The 23150-nt window shown below is 39.0% G+C and overlaps 1 protein-coding gene across 1 annotated transcript in view; it reads left to right on the forward strand.

The window, feature by feature from the left end:
• Positions 1–1478: 1478 nt before the first annotated feature.
• LOC139743020 (ATP-binding cassette sub-family C member 4-like) overlaps positions 1479–23150 on the forward strand; it is a 60306-nt gene continuing 38634 nt past the window's right edge. The window contains 11 exon segments of the mRNA XM_071653529.1: positions 1479–1549; positions 3146–3259; positions 4185–4245; positions 4247–4303; positions 6851–7066; positions 12774–12863; positions 13805–13968; positions 16649–16774; positions 19138–19387; positions 20030–20140; positions 22217–22306. Coding sequence (XP_071509630.1) covers positions 1479–1549; positions 3146–3259; positions 4185–4245; positions 4247–4303; positions 6851–7066; positions 12774–12863; positions 13805–13968; positions 16649–16774; positions 19138–19387; positions 20030–20140; positions 22217–22306 — 1350 coding nt within the window.

Here is a 23150-nt window from a genome sequence, read left to right on the forward strand (position 1 = left end):
CCCAAAAAAAAAAAAAAAAAAAAAAAAGAATTACAACGGGACCCTCTGCAATGATAACTTTAAAAAATAGTGAATCAATCCAAATACAATTTCAGGGTACAAAACTGTAACTCTTTGCCCACATTTTTCAGAAAACCCCATTCGAATTGCTTCAGTGGTCAAAGAGAAATCAGGAATTTTGTAGAGCATGTCATGAATCTCTTCCCTCCAAGTTCTGTCTATTGTATTCACACACAAGAGCATCCAAGTGCTAAACTTGGAAGAATCAGACTCATGACATGCTTTACAACAATCCACATTTCTCTGTGACCACTTAACCAAATTCAGTGGGGTTTTCTGCAAAATAGAGCTAAGATGTTATACTCCAAGACCCTGAAGTAGCATTTAGACAATTCAGTCATCTTGGGTGTTATCGATGCGAAAATCTGATTGTAATTTTTTTTGGGACATACTGTATACAATAGTGTCACAACTCTTCATAAACGTATTGATATTTCATCTTTATAGTTTACAGCTTGTATCAGTGTGCTGGGCTGTCCTTGTGTTTCTAGCAGCTACCAGCAGAAAGATGTGATTTCTTTTAGAAGGTGTCGTTGTTGTAACCTGACGCCTGAAATCTAATCTTTATGTGCTCAATCAGAGAGAATAAACTATTACTATCACACTGTTTCCTGTGCATGTGGGTCACATCTAAATTGCCATTTAAAGTGCTCCAAAACCCAGTGGGCCATTGGAAAATTGGATCAAAATTTTGACAACTTGATTTTCAGGGCATGATAACAGGGGGAAGACAGGGAGGGAAGAGACAAAATATTCACAGTATGTGGGGGGGGGGGGGGGGGGAGGGGAGAGGGGGGAGAGAAATTGTGCAACCAAGATCTTATTGCCTGTATACACGTCTGAGCAGAGACCCATCAGAGGGTGGTACAATGTACAAAGCATCCTGTGCCATCCATTATGGGACAAGAAAGGAAATTGTTTGCAATCGTTTTCACAACTGAAGACATCATTTTGTTTTTGATGAGATTGCAATGAAGGTAAGCAAGGAAAGCGAGACTCACTGCAAATCTATTTGCAGTTCCCATCAATAGAAAGTAAGTGAGATTACCTAGCTCATGTAGTGTGTGATTTGACTAATATCACTTTGTCTGCCATCAAATGATTGCATGCCCATTTCCAAATTGCAGTCACTCATTCTGTGTTTTAAAGCACCTGTTGTGGACTTATTGTGGTTTTTAAATACACACTCGTACATATCCATCCTTGGTGTTGTATACATGCCAAGCCTGTACACCATCGTGAACAATCACAATTCTTTGCCGGGCAAATGTTGAATATCATGACACTTTGCCGCAATTTGTTGGATAAATTTTGTCATTCATTATGAAATGCACAGCGTGCAGTTAAAGAAGTATGTGAAAGTATTGAATGATATTGAGCAGAACATCAAGACATGCCATGAATCCTCATGCTGTAGCATGAGGCAGCAAAACATTGATCAGACCAAGGAGACGAATCCTCCACAGGGTGTCATAAAGCCTCATACGGGGTGACTAGAACTCACCATCATAGGCAAACTTCTAAAATGGGGGCCATTCCCTTTGAAAAGTACATGTATTATAGATGAATTGCCTGAAAATGCCCAAGTGTGGGCAAGGGGAGAAAATATTTGTTCTTGCAATGCCCTGCTTTGAAGTTCTGTGGTGTGTCGTGGGGGGACAACTTTTTGACCCAGAGGGGAAAGACTGGATGTATAGACCAGTTGAATTTAGGTGCTGTTTTTTTTATGGTAATTTCTAACTGGGGGCTTTGAATATAATGCCAAACAAAAGATAATTTATGCACTGACATAGCAATTGCACCAAGTTCATGATGCAAAACCCATTGACAGTGCTTTTGTTCTTCCTTGGAAGCCCTTCAGTTATGGCTGCCATAAATTAAGTGCCCTGAAATCAGATTCATCTTCACTGTATTATAGGAATTAGATAGGGCAGGTGTACCAGAACAACACCTACAACACCTGTCAACAGTTCACATTATACTGTTTTATTATGAAGGAGTTTGTTTGCTGCAACATTTTATATGCATGCATGTAAAAATACAATGTACTTGTGTGTTTGCCTAGATTTGGTGCAAACACTGCTATCTGCAAACTTTGTACTGTCAGCAAAGGTCATGGCTCTGTCAAAAAGAGCTAAAAGTATACAAAGTGGTTTGGGCCTCAATATTTTACAGCAAATAAATCTTAAATGCAGTCATGTTGATTGTTCTGCAAAAATTATGGGCACTCATGTACAATTCTGTACATTTATAGGCACTCTATGGGGGGGGGGGGTGCTGTCTCAGTTGACATATTGTACTTACAGATTTTATTAAGTACATTATGCTGCCATATTTTAATAGTAAGTTTGTAGAGTACATGTATTTGAATATCATCTTCTGGTGTAGACCAAGCATGACAGGAAGGGATGTGATATTGACAGGCAAATGATGTGTTGAGACAATTCTGACACCCCTTTTTTGATTATGAATAATCGGAATTAATGAAAACATCTTCAAATTATGAATGCTACATACTAAGTGTGATTAACCAGTTTTTCAATAATTTTGATGGAAATATGTTTGTGAAATCATAATACTCTGGACAACTCTACCAAAAAAAAAAAAGAACAAGAAAGCTGCTTCAGGTAGAGAAAGAAATTGTCTCCTTACAGCTCAAAAAAAGAAGAAGAAGAAGAAGAAGATATAAGATGAAAGAGACAGACAGGGCATGAATATAGAAGCAAAAGGCAGATGAAACAAGAATGCTTTCAGGTGAATCTTTGAATAAAGATTTGACAATGTCACATTCATGAATACATTGAGTGATCTCAATGCAAGTGCCCCATAAGATCTGCTCAGTGGTCCTCCAGAAAAACCAATGTTCAAGGAGGAAAGGGCTCCTGTTTTGTGATACTTTCACAGGGTCAAAAAAGCTGTTGCCTTTGGGTGCAGAGGTTTTTCACAAAGTGAAAAGCAGAGCATCAGAAGTTTTAGAATCTAGGTAAAGTCGACAAATCCAGCAGGTTGAGTGCTTTGACATTCTCTTAATCTGAGCGGCCTGCACTGTGTAATTTTTTTTAATGTCGCGTCACTTGACTTCCAGTTGGGCACGGCCGATCTTCAAGTCAGCATACAAGAAGAAGACGGTGGTTCCTAGCGACCTCTACGAATGTCTTCCGGAGGATTCATCTGACACTCTCGGAGGGCGATTAGAGAGGTATATGCATATTTTACTGAGTGCCATGGTGCCAGATCTCAACTTCATTTGAAAGGTCCACACACTGATAAAAAAGGAATGCAAATGTGAGGAACAGAGTTTGAAGATTGGAACTTTGATTCTGGATCATGTGAAGCAAAAAAGTACATGAAAATACTTTAAGCATGTTCAATTGCAAAAAAGAAAATGACATGACTTGATACTGCATAAGGAAATAAAGACAAAAATCAAAACTGGCACTAAAAAAACTATAAGCACCCCGTGCTTCCCATTCCCTATGCAGGCATTACTCTTCAGTCTTGCAGTGTCTTTATACTACATTTTTCTGATCTCAATCTTTAATACATATGAAACCTGGCCGGCTATTGTGTTTTCATTGTCCACTTGGAGAGTTTGAATGAGAATAGCAAGGCTAGATACAACAGGGCGTCATTTCCAGAGACAATTCGAGCTTTGTGTAATTATACACAATGCACACTCTTTGTTCACCTCTCTTGCAGGATTGCTGACCTCAATTTTATCAACCTTCATGTCAGACATTGGACTTTGTCTCTTTGTTGTTGTTGTTGTAATATGGTACTACATGTACCTCTGTTCATCTGTTATTATTTTACTGGTCTCCCTATCATATTGATATGTCACAGGCAATAAAGATGTAGATCGACCACCCAAGTACAGTGAATTACAGGGCTGAAAGGTCTCCCCTTGAACAGGTTGATTGCAATTTATTGAAGAAAGAACATTTTTCGAATACCATCTCACATGACATTGTTGTAAAAATGATCTCATAAGGAAAAAAATCAAACACACAAAAAATTTAAGTCAAATGATTATCAACCTATTGTAAAAACTGTCCAGAGCAATCTTCATGACAATTTTCTAACATTCTTACCATTTTCCCTTCCCTTCTTCTTGAACTTTCCAGAAACTGGAAAAAAGAAGAAGCAAATGTAGCCAAGGGAAAGAGAGCAAGCCTGACAAGAGCTATGTTCAAAAACATTTGGTTTCACATACTGCCTTTATGGCATTCTGTTTATGTGGGAGGTAAGTAATTGTTTAGAGTAGATAAACGCCCATGCATTTTCTTTATGTTGTTTGTCTATTTGTCATTTGTCAGCTTGTCTGTCTGTGTTTGTGTGTTTTTTTTCAGTATTGCTGTAGTGGTAATGGTGGAACATTTACTTCCACACAGTAACCATTCTGATTGTTCTGCTGAGGTACGAGTGTACTACATGTACGTGTGACGTGGATGGTCAAATCCATAATAAGACCGTGATATTAATTGTGCTCTTAGAGGGAAGGTATAGTATTGGTTGTGGTGAGATTTTTAACTTTATTTGAGATATTTAGAAACAACTTTATAAAAAGTTAAGAAACCTACAATTCTAGAAGGAATTAATTGTTTATTTGAGTAAAATTGGTTTTGAAATGGCTGAGATGCCCAAAAACAATGTAAAATAAAGCAATCCTGATAAACTGTGGATCCCACCATTTATTAAGATTGCTTTATTTTGGTCATTTCAAAAACAATGTTCATCAGATAAACCTTGAATTCCTCTTAAAATTATATGCTCTTTCATATGAAAGTTATAAGAGGTTTCTCATTATCTAAAAAAAAAAAAATCATCATTAATAAAATGTTGGAAACCTCAAACCCCATCTCAATGGAAACTGTTCCATCCCTTTAAACCTCATTATGTTGCCTTAAGTAATGAAAACAAAGGTGATCAGAAAAAAATGTAAAAAGCGATTATAAAATCAAATACTAAATCTTTGTTGACAATGTCCCATTAGGCTTCCTGTGATTCCACCCACTGTAGATTCATGTAAATTTATTAGTGACTTATTTTTTTTATTATTTTCTTGATGAGATCTCAAAATTTTGACATGTTTGTGCAGTCAGTTTTATGTGATGATTTTATCTTGATGACATTTTTGGATGATACTGCATGTTAGCCTCCCATAGGTATACAGTTTGATAGGTTCACTCAGTTTAATACTCTATCAGAAAAGGATGTAGAAACTCTTACTTTGAAGCTGAGTAGGGAATCCTGCTCAATGGAATGCATTGATTTGATGATACCTGTCCTGACAAAATTTATTAATCGGTCTCTCGCAAAAGTGATCAGGTTCCTTCTAATTGGAAAGTGGCTCTGGTTTTTGCCCTTTGTCAATTACAAGCCAGTTCTTTAATTCATCCTTTCAAACCTGAAACCAGTCAGTAATTTACCGCAAGTATTGTTCTTGCATTGATTGGTGTCAAAATTGGTTACTGCAATATTGTATTGTTTGGGTTACCTGAAGTACATGTACTGTATGTGCATTATAATCATTGTTGTCTAGTCATCTAACCTCATTTGTGAACATGCACACATGGAACTGATCAACATGTATCACATTACTTTTTTATTTTGATAATGATTTTTTTGCCAGTAAAATTTATTCTAATTTGCATAGGATCTGGTTTACAAGCATGTTTATAGGTAGAGTGGATTTTTTTTTGTCCCTCACACTGGTCATGGAAAGTCCCGAGTATGAAAAGTTTGTGTATTGTACATGTAGGTATGGGGAACGTATCCATTTTGGCTTTAAATACTATATGTTGTCAGGTAAGAATTTGAACAAACATAAACTTAAAGCAACACCACGACATTTGATTCTTTGTAATGGAATACTTCTGTCATCTCAATAGGTATCTCAGGCATGATGGAGAGAAATTTTGCTGTTCCTTTTTACTTTTTGTTCATCCACCAAGAAAGCAGATATTTGTAAAACACATGGTGCATGTGACATCGACAGCCATGTAAAGTGCAAATGACATTTTTTGCATGGTTGTGATTATTTTTGTTTTTATAGTATCTAGTAAATATCTTTAGAGGGTGTTGAATTAAGGGTGTACATGTATATTTGGATGGCTAGATTTGAATGGCTAGATTTTGTAGTGATACCATTTGCTGATTAGTACCACCGGTAGTTACTTTTTATGAATGGTGTCATCATTCCCCCCCCCCCCCCCCCCCGAAAAAAGTGCAAATGGCAAGATTTGTAACTTTTACAACAAACAAGAGTTTAAAGGGATCGTACAGTTTTGGTTGAGACCTAATTGCAGAGTTTGTAAAATTTTTTGGTGAGATAATGAGAAACCTCTTATGAAATATGAAAGAGCATGTAATTCAATGAGGAATTCAACGTTTATTTGATGAAAATTGGTTTTGAAATGGCTGAGATATCCAAAAAAGAGCGATTCTAATAAAGTGTGGGACCCACACTTTATTACAATCGCTTTGTTTTACTTTGTTTTTGGATGTTTCAGTCATGGCAAACCCGATTTTCATTGAATAAACTTTGAATTCCTTTTAAAATTGTATGCTCTGTACTATATTATAAGTGTTTTCTTGGTATCTCGCAAAAAGTTAAAAGCCCAATTCTCATCTCCACCAATACTGTACCATCCCTTTAACACACTGCCAACTGTACAAAGCTTGAGAGATATCAACATTTTGTGGGTCCAAGCAGGTTGAATGTATTCAAGGAGGATTCTCAGTGCCATCTGAGCTAAGTGGTCCCGTCTTCCTTTTTTGGCACCCCTAGGAAGGCCTGCGTCTCATACAACCCCTCCTCCTCAAGTGGCTGACGGAGTACTTCTCGGTGGATTCCACCGTCTCCACACGCGATGCCTACCTCTATGCCATGGGACTGGGGCTCTCTGCCCTCCTTCTTGCCTTCGTCCATGGTGTCAACTTCTTTGGCATCCAGAGACTGGGGATGCAGTCCAGGGTGGCGCTGTGCACACTGATGTACAAGAAGGTAAGTGGTTGGTTTGTGTCTTGACCATTGCTTCTCTTTTTCTCCCTCGCTTCCCCCTTCTCTCTCCTTCCATCCTGCCCCCTCCATTTCTCTCTCCCCCTTTTCCCATGTTCTTTGCACATTTTCGTCTCTATGTCTTTATCTGTCTCTTTCTCTCTCTTTTCTTTGTCTTTTTGTTTTTCTTTTATTTCTTTCTTTCATATTCATAGTGTTACTTTCTATCTGATTGATTCATGATATTTTATTATGGAAAAAAAAATTGCCAATGGGTTGAAGCCTGGGGCAAGTCCTACACAAAGGTTTAGCCTACTATGCACCATAATGCTCACTCATAACCCTGTTGTTTCACATCTTTGTCGTATGTTTAACATGTTAGGAATGCATTTATTGATTGATGGGCCTGGCGTGATTTAAAGTGGTTGTGCACATGTCTTGACGTTATATTGTACAATGTGGCTCCAATGTGTAGAAATTCAGTGGAGATACTGTACTTCTAAAGCATTCAGACAGTTGATTTCTATCAAACCTCATCATTCATTCTCCCCTAGAGATTGATTTACCCTTGGTAGGCAGGTTGAGTGGGAAAATAATGATGAAATAAAGCCAAAGTAATGGCTTGAATTTCTGATGCCACAATGGGCAAATTACATTGGAAGAGATTGAGGGGGGGGGGGGGACAGGATGAGGAAGGGGCTCTCAGCCCTTTTATTCAAGCCTTTCTGTGCACATGGACTTTTCCATAATGCTTCCAAGCTATTCTATCTTGGCATTGAAATGTTCTCTAGCAGTCAGGTAAGTGCAATAATCCAATCAATTTGAACAATGAAAGCAGTCTGCCCAGGGAAGGTCATTGCAATACAATAGGCCCAAGGAGACTCACATCATCCCTATTCATTGAGAGTAGAGACGAATGTCTGCACTGATTGGCCAGAGTGGTCGAATGAAAACACAATAACAGTTCAGAATAGATGCCTTAAAAAAGAAAATAAACCCTTAAGTGCTTCGTCCGCCAACTGGCGCACAGGGGGAGTGGTTTACTTTACCGATTGGCACAGATGTTTAGGAACTTATCACCGGTAGTCAATGAATAGACTAAGATAACCTTATCTCCCTAGCCCTATTGTATCACCATGGCCTTCCTGTTAGACTGAGGCACATTGCTACACCTGAGTGGGTTTGCTATTAAATGTACAGCTAGGTTTAGATCGGATGGATTACTGAATGCTGCTGAAAGAAATGTGCTAGGCACATACAGGTTTTTAAGCTAAGCATAGTAAGGGTCTGAGGGGAAAGACTATGTATGAGTAAACAATAGTTGCAGGAATCCTGATGAATAAATGCTGCTCCACATCATATTTACATCATGTTTCCATCAATTGTCATAGAACAAAGCAAACATTTGGGGGCAGCATAAATTTTGTTGGCTGAGTGTATTTTTTTTTTTTTTATATACAATTTTGTTTGTTTCTGTATGATTGATGGCCAATTACTTATAGACCAATTCTGTGAGGCGGTTGTGTATTATCAGCATGGGCAGCGCCATTACTGCGGTGTCCCGGCCGACCCCTCTCCACCACCCCTTCCCTACATTAGCACGCGCACGCAATGAAAAACTGATGCATGGTTATTTTAGCCAATAGGTGTCTCGTACTGAGTGCACGAACGCTTGCTTATTGCGCGAACCTTTGTAACAAGTGCGCGTACTTCTGCTACAAGTGCGCGATAAACATGTTGCCCGCAGGGTGGGGGGGAGAGGAGGGGGGGTAGGCTGGGACATGGCAGTTTGAGCTGATGGCTGCGCCCAGCGCCACAAATTGCCTCCTGCCCTCAACGAACCCGAATCGGTCTATTATCATCTTAGTATTGTTTTCTTTAAGGACATTGTAACAAAAAAAAACAAATCAGAAACAGGAATACAGGGTCGATAGAAAAGAAGAAATCTGGAAAAAAAAAGAAGAAAACAATCATTTGGTGGTAGTGAAAGTATCGAAAAATCCAATTTCGTTACAGAAAACATGTTATCATATGGCAGTCTTTGAGACCACTTTGCAAAACCATGATCATCTATCAATCCACATGTATTTCCCTGTCTCTGTATAGAATTAGAGATGATAGTGAGATAGAAAGATAGATCTAGATAGATAGATAGATGGACATGCAAATCTAAAAATATATGGAAAGAGATATTAAGAAGGTAGGTAGGTATATAGAGAAAGAGAACGAGGGAGAGAATAGAAAACATATTAAAGTAGATGGACTGACATATCATGTATTTGATCTGAGGGGACTACAGTGTATACAAGCTTGCAGAATAATGTAGAAACCAGTTATCTAAAAGGAAGTTACTCCAGCAAAAGATAATTTTCCACAGCGGAGGAAGTTTAAATTTTAGGTCAGGGGAAAAAAAAATGCAGGAAATGGGACAAGTGGGAAGGCTATTTACCCATCCCCTTCAAAGCAAGGCTCTCTGGTGCACAAAGACTATGTACAGGAAAAAATCAGGATCTTGCGGGAGATAAGGGTCAGTGACCTTTTGAAGGCCAGTGAATATCAACTTATAGATTATGTTCCATTCAGTGAGCATTTTGTGATGCAGCATTCTGTGTTGTGAGACAGTGTGGTATACATGATTACTCTTGTAGAATCCAATGTTTGTTTCATGACCTGATAGTTTAGTACATGTACATGTATTTCAAACCAGTCAGAAATAAGTATTCAGGACTTTTGTTTGTTTCATGTCATGATTTCTTATGATATTCTTTCTTCAAGCAGGAGGTTAGCCTCTAGCAAAACATGTTATTAAAAGCCTTTCCCCCACCCCACTGCATTGCCTCAGCTTGTCAAGTTATTCCTCTGTTATTCAGTTTCACCTTCACTCCTCTTTGACACCATTAAAAGAGACACCCAAACAAAACAAAGCAACTGACCCTTCAACAACAACGATAACAATTGAAATGAGACGTAGGTCAAATCAGGTGAAACAATGTAGCATTCCCATACATGTATGAAGGTAATTGCAATGTGATTGGAGTTTAAAAGGTACAGGCTGTAGCTTGCGAAGTTTAAAAGGTAGCTTGCAGAGAACTGACTCCTTGCGCTCATTGATCGCTGGCTTGTGGCCTACTGTCATCACCATAGGAAAGTGCTGACCTGGGAAAGTAGAAACACAGAATCACGTTGTTGTTTTTTTTTTTTTGTCGGTTTACCCGGTGGCAGATATTGAAAGTTTGACATTCACTGGCAGGAAGGTGCACGTATGAGGCATGTTTATAAAATGTAGTGCTGTGTTGGCAACAATGTTTGCCTTATTACATCACATGACAGATTGATCACATGCTGCACATGTTTATAGTCACACGATCATCCGGCTCAATATTCACCTAAGAAAGCATATTAATTTTCATTGTATTATATGTGTTTGTTTCTTTTCTTTTATCTTTCAATGTTGTGGAAGGGACGCAACTACTTTTCTTATAACAGCAGTGTGGAAAAATTTTTCGAAGGTTGGGAGATGTTTGACCCTGTTTTTCCTCCTCAGTTCCTGTTGGCGACTAAATACCTCAAATACCATATGTAGCCCTGTGAAAATATCCTGAGGAGATTAACTCTTTATTCACCACAGTGCAAACCCCCTGCATGCCACATTATTCTGAGACTGAAATGCAGGCATGGACCCTGTTTACAGTGCGAGGCTCGGCCGCGGCCGAGCCCACCTTCATTTCTGTGTAAATGCACAAAAGGCCAAATGCGAGGCCAAAATTGGCCGCGCATTTGGCCACGCTCTGGAGGTGGTCTTGGCCGTGGCCGAGCCGCGGCCGAGCCGGTCTTTTCTCAGTGTAAACGCAAACTGGGCCAAATGCGCGGCCAATTTTAGTCTGGCTTCCAAACCCTCTGCCTGTACTATTTCGCTATTCAGGATATTAACCCCCTCAATGTCGAAAACTAGTATAATTTAAAGTGGTTTTGTCCTGCAAAGGATTTTTTCCTTCGGCAAAGGCCTTTGCCTGAACGGCGACTTCTTCGCCATGGAATTCAGTTGGCAAAGGGTCTGAAAACCAGACAATACCAAATTGCATTTGTTTACAAGCAGAGCGCCACTACGACAAAATATTGAAAGGTTTGAATCGAAAGTGCGGCCAAGCAGTGTAAACAGACAAAATTGCGGGGCTCGGCGTCACAATTGAGGTTGGGCTTGGCCGCGGCTCGGCCCAGCCCCGCACTGTAAACGGGGTCATGCTTTCAGAAAACATTCTGTTTCTCAAATCTGTGTAACTTTTTATCAGTTTTGTTTTGCTGGACATGCAGTGAGCAAAATTGTTATGAAAAGAAAATCCCAAATTTCACTATGATGTAAATTATATGACATATTTTGATTATATATTTTTTTCAAATGACCGGTAGCTAAAATTATTGTTCAGGCATGGCTTTTGCCAACAAGCAATACAATAACAGAAAGTTGAAATTTACACAAAATTCCAATGCAGAACACTGCTTGATATTTAATCACCACACAATGCAAGCTACACGTGGGTGGATAAGAATCTTGAGCGAAGCTTTCATTACACTGAGTGTGTTATTTGGCAATTTATCCATCAGTTTGGGCAGGTTAGTGCATTTGAGCAAAATATATGTATGCACAAGTTGGGTATGCAAATGTGGCACATAGAAAGAGTTAAGATACACAGTGAATGAATGAGAACAGAAATAAACTGTATGAATAGAGGTCTTGCACACAACTGTTTTCTTCTTCTTAATCACAGCAGTGTGATACAATTGTATGTACAGTTTTTATCTTCTTCATTCACAAACTTCTTCTGAGAAACTATGAAGTGATAGTCAAGAGAGTTTGTCTCATGAAAAAGGTAACAATATCAACAATGATTAGTTTTGTTTTGTTTGTTTTTTTAAACTGAGCACAAAAGAGGTACAATATCATGTGTATTAAAGTGAAGATTTTTTCAGCATTATCTCTGAATTGCCACTCATTTCCAGATATGTGCTCAGAAGAACATTTGAATTTACCTTTAGCAATATATCTTTCATTCAAAATGAGAGCTCTTGTGAAATTGATATATCAAAACTGAAGGAGATAAAACATGAAGCAGATGCAAAATTTATCTCAAATGTAATTTTCTGAGCAATAGTTCATGGTAAATACCAGTGATATATTTTACTTCAATTGGTAAGTTATTAAATCCTCCATCCCCCTAAAAAAAGAAAAAGAAAAAAATCAAAACTTTAAAAACTACTCATTGACTTGCTGTATAGAGAGGTCAGTGAAAGCAATGGCAGACTTGAGCAGCATTCTGTAGTACTGTGATCCACTTTCTCTCTATTGTATTTCACCATTTCAGCCCAGTATATACCTAACTTGAATAATATAAGTCAAGCGAGGAGTCAGTCAACTTCCATATGCATGGTTACATTATATCATTGTGAGACAGTTTGCCATAAAATTGTTTTCAAGTCTGGTTTCACAATTACCACTCTCTGGTCCACCTCCAATTTTTTCCAACTCTCAGCCACTATTGTGTTCAGTCCTTGATAACAAGAGGAAGTTTCCTTATCGGGGACGTGGGTGGGTGGTGTTACTGACTTGGGTAATATTGTTGCCATTTGGCTGATCAGTGCGTACGTACTCATCAAATTCTGATAATGTTTCCTTTTAAATCTTTGGTTTCTCTAACTTGCTTGTGCCCCACCGTAGACCCTGAAGTTGAACAATTCATCCCTCCGGATGACCACAGCTGGACAGGTCAACAATCTCATGACCAACGATGTCAATCGATTTGATCAGGTGACCAACAACGCTAACTTCTTCGTCTGGCGGCCCATTTGGGCCATTAAAATCTTTACATCTTAAATTTTGTGGCCCTAAAAAAAAATATGCAGTGCCAAAAAAGAAAAGCAAAAGTAACAGTCCATTTTGAATCTTAGTAGCCCAAGTGGGCCACCCAAAGATAAATTTGATGGTCCTACATCAATATTTAGTGGCCCAGGGCCACCTCTACTGTTGAGCCATGCTCTGTAGTAAAGCTTTTACAGTGTGATGGCCAGCCCACACATCTTTATCATTTTTTTTTTTTTTTGATGTCTTTGCTTTATGAATCTTAGGTGCTGTTTTTTTCCTTCCACAAATTTTTTTTTTCTGGCATAATTAATGCAGAGCAAATAACTTAACCTCTTTCAGCAAGCAAGGAGAGTAATATTACCCTACACATGTTAGGAGTGAGTCAAAGGAATGTGTGCTTTTCTTCAAAAATTAATTTTTATTGAATTCTCGTTTTATCTTCTTATATTGTTGTCCTGCCCTGATATTATGAACAGTCTCCTCATCCAGCAGTGGCAGCACCAAAACTAGGAAAATTCATAACTTTTGAACAGGTGGTTCAATTTTTCTCAAACTTCACTGATCTACAAAATAATATTGCTGCATTCAGTCAATCCACATGTGTACATTGTACTTGATATATTTGGGAAAACTTTTCCCTTAAGGAAGAAAGCATAAAGAAATCCAAACAATGAGAACAAAGAAAAAGGAAAAAAAAATCTCTTCAGTGAAAGATGAAAAAGTAGCACTTATGTCATGGTGTGCTGATTGCAAAAAAAAAAAAAAAAAAAAAAATGAAGAAAAAGAAGAAGAAGCAGAAGAAGAAAACACCATTCTGTCCATCAATAGCAAAGATTATGATTTGTATGTTATGTGGTATGGTGTCTCATCCTTGGTACTATGCACAGCTTTACGTCTTCTTACACTACCTGTGGCTGGGACCAGTCCAGGCGGGCGTGGTCCTGTGGCTCCTCTGGCTGGAGATCGACTACCGGAGTCTGCCTGGCTACGCCATCATGATCTTTCTCATCCCCCTCAACGTGGCTCTTGGGAAACTCTTCACCCAGCTCAGGTGCGTGGTGCTCTCATTCTTCTGTTCATTGAGGAAGAAGAATTTAACGGATGTTAAGGGTTCAGAGATTAATGCCAGCCAACTAGTTACAGTTTTGTCAAAATGAAGAAAGAGGATAGAAAGAAAGAAAGAAAGAAAGAAAGAAAGAAAGAAGATAGAAAGAAAGAAGGAAATGTAAGAGTAGAAAAATTTTATGTATCTAAGTTTGTTTTTTTATTTAATCATTGCAAAGTCAGTCAGCTGCTTAAAGGGATCGTACAGTTTTGGTTGAGACCTAATTTCAGGTTTCTAACATTTTTAAGTGAGATAATGAGAAACCTCATATGAAATATGAAAGAGCGTGTAATTCTATGAGGAATTCAACATTTATTTGATGAAAATTGGTTTTGAAATGGCTGAGATATCCAAAACAGAGCGATTCTAATAAAGTGTGGGACCCACACTTTTTTACGATCGCTTTGCTTTACTTTGTTTTTGGATGTTTCATTCATTCCAAACCCGATTTTCATCGAATAAACTTTGAATTCCTCTTAAAATGGTATGCTCTGTACTATATCATAAGTGTTTTCTTGGTATCTCGCAAAAAGTTAGAAGCCCAATTCTCATCTCCACCAATACTGTACTATCCCTTTAAAGTTACAGGATGATGGTCAAATTGACTGGTAGTTTTGGAAAAGCTGTTATAACAGCAGTCACATTTTTACATTCATGTATAATTGATAAGAATATTGTTACAATATACTAGAGTGCATGCAAGAAGAGAAAGAAGGGAAAGATGAAAAAGGTGAAAGAAAGTGGAAGAAAAGATGGGTAGGAAGACAATTCAAAGGGGTGAAAAAACTTAGGGTAGCTCAGTCAAACAAATTAAACAAGTTAAACATTCAAATAAAAAGAAATAAGAAGAACACAGAAACATTGTTGATCATTCTGGTTCACTGTAGACAATGCATGCAGCTGCCAAACGGTGTGCAAAACTCAAACTCTGTTGTGAGGATTTTTCCCCATGCTGCAACATTCATGAAATATTTTAATAGCACTTTGGAAAAGGAGGCAGAGGATGAAGTCAATTTAGACCAGCCTCATCATCTGTTAATGGAAGGTCGCCCTTACACCCAGGATTTGACTCCTCGACAGACATAGGAAATGCCATCAATTATAAATGCAAACAAGCAACAACATCCTTGAATGCACTTGGTAGTGCATACCTCCAGTAACTGGGTAGTAGAGATCAAGTCATTAACTTTGTCAAGGATGCAGTGCACACTGCCTAGAATTCATTGACACAGAGGAAGAAAAGAGAAGAGACGGGGGGGGGGGGGGGGGGGGGGGGGGGATCGGGAGAGATGAAGGGTTTAATGAAGATTATATTTCTGTGTGTAGAAATACTTCAAATGGAGGGAAATTGACGTGTATGCATGCGCGCATGTGTGTGTGCGTGCGTGTGCGCATGTGTCTGTGTGGAGAGAGTAAGGATTAAGATTCTAAATCTCTTAATCTGCAAATCAATTGATCCTTTGTGCATGTGTGTGTGTGTGCGTGTGTGTATGATCAGTAGTGTCTCTGTGTGTGCCTATACATGTGTGACGAAAGAGCATTGATATATGTTTGTCATTTATTGTGTGTGTGTGTGTGTGTGTGTAGCCTGGAAGTGTATAATTGTGCATTTACATGTATCTTTCTGGATAGTGATTGTGCAGTCATGTGTGTGTCCTGGTCTGTGTGTGTGTGTGTGTGTGTGTGTGTGTGTGTGTGTATGTATGCTATTTATTGAGGAATAAGAGACATAAAATTTGTAGCCTGTACTAATGTGTGTTTTCTGAAAAGGCGGGGCAATGTGTTAATTTCCTTGAAATCAGGATATATGACCTTTGAGTCATAAATGCCATCCAGACTGGGGGGTTCCACCACGATAATGTTAGGAGTCCTGGTCAAATAAAGATGGTTGTTTGCTCAGTGACTGATCAAATTAACATAAATACCTGTTTTCACAGTTATAGAAGGAAGGTTAATTCCTTGGAGTTTCCTGGTATAGGTTGATGATTAGATAGTTCATTGACTGGCAAGCAGATACAGCATTGTATGTAACTGTCTAGACACACCCATTTCATACCAAAGTCTGAGATAATGTTGTGTACATGGTATGCAACCTCATTGGTATATTCTCTGGTACTTACCCTACCCTTCCCCTACCACCACCCCCCCCCCCCCCAAAAAAAAAAAAGGGGGGGGGGGGGGGAGGGGGTAGAAGAAATGGAATTCCAAATAACTCATATGGTAAAGGCTATAGTTCATTCATAGCTATTGAACTGCTTTTTATCCTTCCTCTATCCCCTTGAAGGTAATTGGCATTCTGAACCCACTCAAAAACAATGACAAACTATTTACAGTTACCATGTGTACCTATTTATACACTCAGTATTTTGTAAAGTTGTGCAGACATTTTGATGATACATGTGATGATATGGAGAGACAAAAAAGTTATTCGACAATAAACGATCAAACGACTTCATTAGTCTGGAACTTCTTCATACAATGTATATTGCATATGACATCATGATGTGCCTTAGAATTAATGAAAGACATGTTATTTCATTTGGGTGTACGGGGTATACAATTTAAAATCAATATTTAACTGGAAGAGAAACATAAACATGATATTCTCTTTCTCTTTTGATTCCAGACGAAAGACGGCTGCGTTCACGGACCAGAGGGTGGCTGTAATGACCGAGGTAATCACAGCGATGCGGGTCATCAAAATGTATGCCTGGGAGAAACCATTTGGTGAGCTGATCAAGAAGATCAGGAGGTAAGTTATGCGGCCTTCTGCAGCTCCCCCTTCATAAGCCTCTCTGTGCTGGGGACTTAAAATGGCCAGTAAGTACAATATTATGGGAATTTGAGTGTCAAGTGACATTGGAAGCACACAAAGGCTTAATCCACGCATTATTTCCCAATTTCATGTCTGCAGGGTAGTTCTTTTTATGCCTCCGCAACGAAGTGGCCGGAGGCATTATGTTTTCGGGTCGTCCGTCCGTCCGTCCGTCCGTCCGTACGTCCGTACGTCCGTCCGTACGTCCGTCCGTACGTCCGTCCGTCCCGTTTTGTGTTTGTCGATATCTCAAGAACCGTGTGGTGGTTTTACATCAAACTTGGTATGAGGGCAGATCCTTGGGGGATAATACTTTGTGTGGATTTTAGGGTCACAGGGTCAAAGGTCAAAGGTCACAGGTTATTTTGTGAAAAAAATTGAAATTTCATGTTTTTCTCCATATCTCGCAAATGGTTCAAGGTATCTTCATGGAACTTAGTATATATGCTTGTACCGATGGGCAGCGATTATCTAAGGAAGTTGGGGGTCATGGGTCAAAGGTCAGGGGGTCAAAGGTCAAGGTCAACTCCTCAAAATATCACTACTTTCCTTAAAATGCAATATGCCTGAAGGTTTTTTTTTTTAAACTTGATGTATGGCATGTATTACCCAATATATATTTTTGGGGAAGTTTCTTGCCAAAAGGTCAAAGGTCAAAAGGTAAAAGGTCAAGTGAAAGTGCTAAATTGCACTTTTTCCTCCATATCTCGAAAGTAACTCAAGGTATCATCATGAAACTTACATATTTATGCATGTTCTACCTAACAGTGATTCTTTGTGGAACTGTGAGGTCAAAGGTCAAACGAAAGGTTTAGATAATGCTATTTTCCCATTTGATACTGAAATTATACTTTTTCTCAATACCTTGAAAATTACTCAATGCATAAACTTATAAAAGGGTCAAAAGTCAAGTAAAAATCATCAGTTCCCCAAATACCTGCACTCTGACATTTTAATCATTCATCCAATTGAACCTAGTTCTAGAAAAGTGAACATTCAGCACATTTTTGTCAAACCTGTCATTTTAATATTTTGCCAATTGTGTGAAACTGTCATCACACATTGTCAAGACATTGTACTATACACCTATTAGGAGAACCATGCATTATGGCGGAGGCATATCAGTCGCCGTAGCGATATATCTAGTTTAACTATCTACCTGTTGGCCTGAGGCATATTAGCCACGGTTACACTGGCAGCCAAACTTGTTGACCTTTGGATCGAGAAGTTTGGGTCACTGGTGCGTGTGCACAAGAAAGAAGAAGAGTACACCGTCTGACAGCTGGTGATTGTGACAAAACAATGAAGACCTTCATATGAAGACCTTCATAACAATGGCTGCATGCTTTGGAGGAACAGTCTGCAAATAGGTGGTGAACTGTTCACTTGACAAACTTCTTGAAGTTTCAGTTTCTAGCCTTTACACTGGCAAAAGATGGAGAAGTTTGGCAGGATGGGGGAAATCTCTCTATTTGTGAGTGGGAAGTTTTTGCGAGAAGTTTTGTGGGAAGTTTCGCAGGAAGTTTGCGGTCACACTGCCGAAAGATCGAGATGGTAAAGATCGCAATCTTAAACTTTACGATCTTTCGCCAGTGTGACTGCAGCTATTGTTACGCCATATTGGGCTGGCTGTCTTAGAGTTAGGTCAAGTTTGGAGGCATTGATGGAATGGCGTTCAAAAGCATGGTATGTTGTGACTGTGTATTCAAAAGGTTAATCATCTACAAAATGTGCCTGTACATGGGACTTAAATTAATCCATCTTTTTCATGGCCATGAGGAAAAATTTCCTCTAGAACTTGACAGAACTATGAGTTACTGTAGACACGCAGCTACCACTGTACCACATATCAACAGCCCCATAGAGTGAGTACCACGATTCCAAATAAAAGAAGGGTCACAGGGTTAAAACCTTGTTTTTATGATTGACAGTTACTTCCAGCATATTGTCAAGTAATGGAGAAATCAAACCAGAGGTGTGCTGATTCTTGATTATACAGGGATTATAAAATCTAAAGATTACAGTAAGTCTTGATAAATCACATGTGATTAATAACTCTCCATTTTCTTCTGAGGATCATATCTATTAATGCAAATATGGAAGGAGACTAGGGGTTATCATTCTTTTACAAAATTGCATGATTCATCACAATATCATTTGTTTATATAACAAGTTAAGATTAAGATAGGGCTTCGATAGTAGGTTCTGAAGTACAGCTATGTTTGGCATCACATGTTTTTGTACTTGTATAGTTATAACAAACATTGAATATGTTTTGGTTTTTTTGTGTCTGTTTTTAGCAACGAGGTGAAGAAGATAATCAACGCGTCCTACCCGCTGGCCTTCAATGTCACTCTCGGCCTCTTTGGCAACCGCCTCCTCGACGTCGGCATGGTGATCTTCTATGCCCTGACGTCGGACACGATCAGGACTGCCAGTATCTTTGCCATCGTCAGCTACTGCAATTCCCTGCGCGTCTCCTTCATGAGGATGTTCCCGCGCTCCATCCAGTTCCGCTCCGAGTGCCTGGTCTCCCTCGGTCGCATCGAGGTATCGGGACAAAATTTCAACAACAAAAGATACATATGCCAAGCGTGTGGCACATTGCATGTGGGGAATATGGCCGTTATAAATGTGGCAAACTTTTGGGCCTCCATCCGGAAGGATGCTTTAAGTGTCAGTGGTATCTCTAGGTTGTCCATCTGTCTGTCCCGACCAGATCTTGTTCTTGCAATTTGTTGTTGTTGGTGGTGGTGGTGGTGGTGGTGTTGGTGTTGGTGTTGGTGTTGTTGTTGTTGTTGGTGTTGTTGGTGTTGTTGGTGTTGTTGTTGTTGTTGTTGTTGTTGTTGTTGTTGGTGTTGTTGTTGTTGTTGTTGTTGTTGTTGTTGTTGTTGTTGTTGTTGTTGTTGTTTGTAGCAGTTGTTGTTGATTAGTTGTTTAGTCCTTTTGGTCCACCAATTAATTAATTATGCAGTAAATGCATGTCACTTACTAGATGTTGGAGTTCAAAGTAGCATGATAGGATTAAACTTCCTTCTTCTAGGAACATTAGAACATGATTTTATTGGATAATGTTAATTTTTGTAGATATTTTTCCCCCATTGTCCATATCTTTTCTTGATTCTGAAAGTGCACATACTGTACATTCTATAAAGTTAGCCATTTCTCGCATAAATTTTCCACTCCCTGTAGAAATATCTCCTCTTGGAAGAAAAGGATCCAGAGCAAGCAGCAAGAAATGATGAAGGTCTTGCGCGGGACGATGGAATCGTTGCAGAAGAACTCACATGTTCTTGGGAGGAGGTAGGATATTTCTATGGTTTATTTTTTCATAAAATTGCATTCATTTCTAATACTTTAAGTGGCATAAATTGTCAAATTTCGCAAGTTGATTGCTATATCATGCGCATTTATCAATATGCAGAAATATCAACTCTGATCACGATATGAATCTGATGTGCAAGCATACATATCTCTGTTCATTACTGTACTTAAATTCAACAGCTTGCAAAATTGTTTGGAAGTCGTGATTCATGAAAAATTAGACTCACCGAATATGTGGTATTAATATACAGAAGTCATTGTGATCATAGATTGTGTGACTAAACATTTGTATTTTCAAGGATGTACAACTTGTGTCTGAAAGCATATACACTGTAGATGTTCTTTGTAGATGTGCGAGAAGAATACAAGGAGACATGTACATAAATTTTATGAGGAGAAGGAAGTGGATTACGAGGGGGAGGGGGAGGAGGAAATATGACTCAAGTATGTTTATTCTTTTGAGACATAACTATGTGCTATGAGTCAATCTTTTATTTCCTCAGTTTCACCAGAGTTCTGTCTGATACATAATGTATCTGACTTCCTTACCTGTAACTTGGTGTGTCGTGATGATGTAAACCCCCTGTGTACCTTATTGTTCAGAGACAGCGACTCATATGAGTGCTGTTGAAAAGCTTTGTCTTTGTGGGTTTTTTTTTCAAAGCCATGCAACTTTTTAAAGAGGCATCAGTGCCAGATCTGCCTTTCTTGTGATGTAAGTCTTATGATTGCCTATAACTACAATGCTTTATAATGCACTATAACATATTGTGATTCATCAATAAATTTGTGAGCCTGAGCAAAATATGCACAGTTTGCAAGCCTTCGTCTTAGTTAGGTGTGAGAACATGTCACACAAAGAGTTTCAACAACAACAACAACAACAACAACAACAACAACAACAACAACAACAACAACAACAACAACAACAACAACAACAACAACAACAACAACAACATAACAACAACAACAACATAACAACAACAACAACAACAACAACAACAACAACAACAACAACAACAACAACAACAGCTGTTTCATCTGCCTGCAAAAATTGTTTTCTTTTTTTTTACTCTTATCGTACAAAGGAGCAGTTAGGTACAATTGTAATTACCTCCGCCTAAGGAAGGTGGTTATGTTTTCATCGGCGTTGATTTATTTGTCTGTGTGCAAAGTAAACTGAAAAAGTTGTGTGAACAGATTTGAATGAAACATGCAGGAAAAGTTGATAATGACACAGGGAACAGATGATTAAATTTTGGTAGTTTTCCGGTAATTTTTATGGATTTGTGAAAAACTTTCGTTCTTTTGGCAGAAAGGGTCAATGAACTTGATAGTTCGTGCTGCGCGTACTGTGAGCTTTGCATATGCGCTCTAAAGTGCATGCCCTGCTTGGGCAAGGTGCCATGTAGCTGGAAGCTGAAGATATAAACAACTAGAGAAGCACTCTGAGAGCGCAGACCTCCGCCAAGCATGCAGCTCATTTCCACCACTGATCTATGTTCTTTCATAGAGATACAGATGTATCAGTGATTTCCACTTGTGCTGAAAGTTGCCCAATTTCCAAATATAGAAGCCTTTGTTACCTCATAAACCCTCAGCTGCACGGCGCGCCTCGCCTTAGCAGAAACTGGAGCACGCACTTTAGTGCGCGCATGCAAACCTCAAATACGCGCAGCCTCAACTCCCAGGTTCATTGACCCTATCTGCCAACATATAAAAAAATCCTTCATAAATTCCCCCAAAATTGTCGGATTACTACCAAAAGTTAATTGTTTGCTACTTGTGTCGTTCTCAACCCTTCCTGCAAGTTTCATCCCAATCCGTTGACTACTTTTTGAGTTATTTTGCACACGGACAAACTAACTAACAAACAAACGGTAACGAAAACAGTACCTCCTCCCTTGGCGGAGGTAGAAAGACTTCTATACTGGGAAAGTGGGCGTTTTTCAGCATGGGTGAAAAGGGTGGAAATGAGCTGTGTGGCGGAGGTCTGCGCTCTCCGAGTGCTTTTCTAGTTTGCTGAGTTTCTGCCTTTTTCTCTGTCTCCTTTAGGACATGGAAATGACTCAGCTGAAGGACGTAACATTCACAGTGAAGAAAGAGAAGCTGCTGGCTGTAGTGGGACCTGTCGGAGCTGGCAAGGTACTGAGTGTCTTACATCATGCCATCTCTTGTAGTGGGGCAGATATGTGAAAAAGATGCTCACATCCGGCGGAAAGTATGAAATTTTGCATATAGGGGTATTTTGAGGCGCTGATTTCAAAAATTGCCGGATCCAAGAGGTCTAACAACGGGGTCGACCGCCATTTTGAATACCAATATGGCCGCCGTCAAAGATCCCTATCTTCAGTTCTGAATGACATTAGCCATTGGAATTTGATATATTAAAGCATGGTGATATGATGACTTCAATAACAGACTTATTTGATTTGTCTGACAAGCTGCACGGCAGCCAATTTGAATTTTTATACATATTTGCCATGTTGGAAAGTTGAAAATCTCTATCTCGGTTTGTAAATTAGGCTACCTGACTGAGCGCGTGTTTGTAACTGATAGATTGCGCGCTGCTGTATTTACATTGTGACGTCAGTGAAAGGCGCTTTATGCTTCCTTTTTGCTGCACTTTTTGACATGCCCGTGAATGTTAGTCATGATGTTTGTCTTCGTAGTGACATTGGAATTCAAAATAGCAGGCATTGCGTTTGTCAGACACATCACATCAGTTAATATTTTAACTCAGTATGTTAAAATACTTGTTTATCCCTAATTTCAGGGTCACTCACCACTGAGAAATCGAGATAGGGATTTTGAATATTTCGTCGAGGCGGCCATATTGGAATTCAAAATGGCGGCCATTCGATGTTTGTCATACACTCCAAATCAATCTGTCATCAAATTCAATGTGTCAAAACGCTCATGTGTACCAAATTTAGGTGCCACAGGTCATTCAGAACTGAAGATAGGGATCTTTGAATTTGTTTTGTGA

Source organism: Diadema antillarum, unplaced genomic scaffold, assembly GCF_040938485.1.
Source record: "Diadema antillarum isolate AM-2024a unplaced genomic scaffold, OU_Dant_1.0 scf00000033, whole genome shotgun sequence".
NCBI classification, from domain to species: Eukaryota; Metazoa; Echinodermata; class Echinoidea; order Diadematoida; family Diadematidae; genus Diadema; species Diadema antillarum.